This window comes from Hyaloscypha bicolor (assembly GCF_002865645.1).
Source record: "Hyaloscypha bicolor E unplaced genomic scaffold K444scaffold_110, whole genome shotgun sequence".
NCBI lineage: Eukaryota > Fungi > Ascomycota > Leotiomycetes > Helotiales > Hyaloscyphaceae > Hyaloscypha > Hyaloscypha bicolor.
The window spans coordinates 1-4,713 of NW_020194612.1; the positions used below are offsets into that span (position 1 = coordinate 1).

A 4,713-nucleotide genomic window follows, 5' to 3' on the forward strand; every position below is an offset into this window, starting at 1 on the left:
TAGAAATTTAGAAGCTTTAAGCTAGATATTAAATTATAAATACTTTAAATACCCGAAATAGTTCTAGTATTACTAATATTTATAAACTATTCCTAAATTCGAATATTCTTGTTTAGTATAAAGGAAATACTAGTTAATCTAGTAATTGGAATAAACTATATAAGCTAGTAGCTATTAATAGGGAGAACTATATACTAGCTCTATTATATAGTAATATTACCTTCTATTTAACCTTTATAAAGCCCTTTTATATAAAAAATATTAAGATTATTACTAATAGCCCCGAATCTAAACTTATTCCCGAATCTAATAATAAGGCCAAAAGTAATACGAGTATAATTCCTCTTATTATTTTACTAAAGTATAATAAAGAATACTCTTATAAGATCCCGGATATTATAGTATTCCTATAAGATAATAAACTATATAAGAATTCCTATTAAGTTAAAGTTACTAGTTTTCTGGAAAAGAATATATTTGAGGTTATTTTTAGATCTCAGGTACTAAAGAAAATATATATTTTTAATTCCTAGTTTATTAATAAGATTAAGAATAAGGATATAGAAAAAGAGCTTAAGAAGTCGAGACTAATTATCTAAGCTTATAATAATAGTAAGAAATATATAGTATTAATATAATTACTTATTATCTAATATATTAGCTAGAGAATTATTCTTAGTATTATTACTATAATAATAAATATTATAGAATTATATTTATATAATATCTCGTAAGCTTATATCTAATTAATAACCTTACTTAATTATAATTTCTATATTAACTTATCCTATAAGCTTATTAGAAAGCTAAATCTAAAGAATAATTCTATTCTAAAGGTTATAAAACTACTATATAGTATACCGGAAGCTAGGAATTACTAGTTTAAGACTTATTATTCCTATTATATTAATAAGCTCTCTATAAAATAATTAATTTATAACCCTTACTTACTTTATAGTAAGTAATTCTTTGAAATTATTAGCCTTTAAACTAATAATACCCTATTTATTAGAACTAATAATTTTATAAAAATAGAGTAACTAAAGCTTTATAAGGCTAAGTTCTTAACTAAGGAATATAAATTCCTTACTTTTAATTATAATCTCAAATTTAATAAAGGTATTATCTATATAAATACTACTAGAATTACTCTTATATAAGAATACTAATATAAGAATCTCTAAACTATTTTTATAAAAAATACTATTACTATAAGTAGTAGGAGTACTATTTATTAAAATCTCTCTATTAAGGACTAATATATTACCTAATATATAAGAGAAGCATATATTATATTAGTCTATTAACTAGAAGCTTTATATAATCTATTAATTATTACTTAAGCTATTAAACCCTCAGAAACTAATATAAAGGCACTTAATAAGCGTATTTAATAGTAAATTAAGAATATTACTAGAGAACTGAGATTCGTAAAGCTAGTAAAGAAGTTCTTATATTTAATTATTTTTACGGATACTTTATTTATAAATAATAGAAATCTCTTTTCCTAAATTAGATATATTCTAGTTCTAGTAAATAAAACTAGATATACTAATATTATTTACTAGTTCTTTACTAAATATAAGAGAGTTACTAGAAGTATTCTAGCTTTAGAACTTTATAATATAACTTATAGTTTTAATATAGGCGCTTTAGTTAAATCTATAATTAATAAAATACTAGAAATAAAACTACTACTAGTTATTTATATAAATTCGAAGTTATTATATAAATATCTCATTAAATTAGGTATTACTCGAGAGAAATACCTAATAATTAATATAATATATCTCTATTAGGTATATAAATAATAAGAAATTACAGAAGTTAAGTAGATTAAGAGAGAATTAAATCCTGCCTATTTTATAACGAAATTAAAGCTAATAAATACTCTTAAGTACCTAATTAATATAAATATTATATAATTAGATATAGAGAAATAAGTTAAATATAGATAAGGCAGAAAATAAATATATGAAATAGGAGAATATTATAAGAGAAGAAGTTATATATAAAAGACTATAGCCTTTAGTATATAACTAAAACCTTAGAAATAATATAGATATATAAAGTATTTAGGAAATCTGGTACTAGGCCGGATTAGGGAATTTATATATAATTAGAAAAAGATACTATTTTTCGCGTTTTTAGAAAGTTTCTAATATTAGTATAACTATTTTTCTAGAAATTATATATATAATTACGAGATATAGAATACGGGATATAAGTAATAGAATATAAGATACGAGATATAGTTATATAACCTCGTATCCTATTAGTAACTTAACTAGTAAACTAGACCCTTTTAGGCTTAGTAAATTTAGGAATTATATATTAATACTATAATACTATAATCCCTACTTCTAAATAATAACTTTACTAATCTTATATAAATAGTACTTCTATACCTATATAATAGTATTATATATTTCTAGTAAACTAATACTTTTATATAAGAATACTAATATAAAAACCTCTAAATTATTTTTATAAAAAATACTATTATTATAAGTAATAAGGGTATTATTTATTAAGATTTCTTTATTAAGAACTAATATATTATTTAATATACTAGGAAAATATATATTATATTAGCCTATTAACTAGAAGCTTTATATAACCTATTAATTATTATTTAAGCTATTAAATTTTTAAAAACTAATATAAAAGTATTTAATAAATATATTTAATAATAAATTAAGAATATTACTAGAGAACTAAGATTTATAAAGCTAGTAAAAAAGTTCTTATATTTAATTATTTTTATAAATATTTTATTTATAAATAATAAAGATTTTTTTCCCTAAATTAGATATATTCTAGTTCTAGTAAATAGAACTAAATATACTAATATTATTTACTAGTTCTTTACTAAATATAAAAGAGTTATTAGAAGTATTCTAGTTTTAAAACTTTATAATATAACTTATAGCTTTAATATAAATACTTTAGTTAAATTTATAATTAATAAAATACTAGAAATAGAATTATTAATAGTAATTTATATAGATTCAAAGTTATTATATAAATACTTTATTAAATTAGGAACTATTTAAGAAAAGTATCTAATAATTAATATAATATATTTCTATTAAATATATAAATAATAAAAGATTATAAAAATTAAATAAATTAAGGAAAAATCGAATTCTACTAATTCTATAATAAAATTAAAGCTAATAAATACTCTTAAATATCTAATTAATATAAATACTATATAATTAGATATAAAGAAATAGGTCTAATATAAATAAAATAAGAAATAAATATATAAAATAAGAGAATATTATAGAAAGAAAAGTTATATATAAAAGACTATAGCCTTTAGTATATAACTAAAACCTTAGAAGTAATATAAATATATAAAATATTTAGAAAATCTAGTATTAGGCCAAATTAGAAAATTTATATATAATTAGAAAAAAATACTATTTTTTATATTTTTTAGAAAGTTTTTAATATTAGTATAGCTATTTTTTTTTAGAAATTATATATATAATTACGGGATATAAAATATAAAATATAAGTAATAGGATATAAGATATAAGTTATAGTTATATAACTTTATATTCTATAAATAACTTAATTAATAAATTAGATTTTTTTAGATTTAGTAAATTTAGAAATTATATATTAATATTATAATACTATAATTTCTATTTCTAAAGAATAATAACTTTATTAACTTTATATAAATAGTATTTTATAACTATATAATAATATTATATATTATTAGTAAACTAATACTAATAAAGAAATTTTTATATTTAATTATTTTTATAAATATTTTATTTATTTATAAATAATAAATATTTCTTTTTTTAAATTAAATATATTAATATTATTTACTAGTTCTTTATTAAATATAAAAGAATTACTAGAAATACTTTAGTTTTAAAACTATATAATATAGCTTATAATTTTAATATAAATACTTTAATTAAATCTATAATTAATAAAGTATTAAAAATAAATAAATTATTAATTATTTATATAAATTTAAAGTTCTTATATAAATATTTTATTAAATTAAATATTATTTAAAAGAAATATCTTATAATTAATATAATATATTTTTATTAAATATATAAATAATAAGAAATTATATAAATTATATAAATTAAAAGAAAATTAAATTTTACTAATTTTATAATAAAATTAAAGTTATTAAATACTTTTAAATATTTAATTAATATAAATATATAAAATAAAAAAATAAAAAAATATATATATAAATATATAAAGTATTTAAAAAGTCTAATATTAGTTTAAATTAAAAAATTATTATATAATTATATAAGATATATAATAATAGAATAATATATAAATAATTAAAATAAATAAGCTTTAAAATAATACTTATAAATATAACTAATTTTTAAGAGTTAATTTTAATAAAGACTAATTAATATCTCTTTTTAAAGCTAGAAATATTTTCTTATATATTTCCTAATACTTAGCTAAATATATAAAGCTTTTTATTTAATTAGAAAATATAATTTTATATAATTTATATAATTCTAATATAAGCTTTATTTAAAATAAAAAACTAAATCTATAATATTTAATATCTATTTATATATTATTATATATATTTATTATAAATTAAAGAAAAATACTATTTATTATATATATAACTTAACTAATAAACTAGTTTTAATTAGACTTAATAAATTTAAAAGAAATATATTAATATTATAATATTATATTTTC

General features: G+C 15.7%; 1 protein-coding gene across 1 annotated transcript; it reads left to right on the forward strand.

Moving 5' to 3' along the window:
- Window positions 1-38: 38 nt before the first annotated feature.
- K444DRAFT_504315 (uncharacterized protein) lies at window positions 39-251 on the forward strand (the record flags this gene model as incomplete). The annotated part of the gene is made up of 2 exons (XM_024873379.1): window positions 39-115; window positions 143-251. Coding segments are annotated over 2 exons (186 nt in total), but the record flags the coding sequence as incomplete, so codon positions are not given.
- Between the last annotated feature and the right edge of the window lie 4,462 nt (window positions 252-4,713).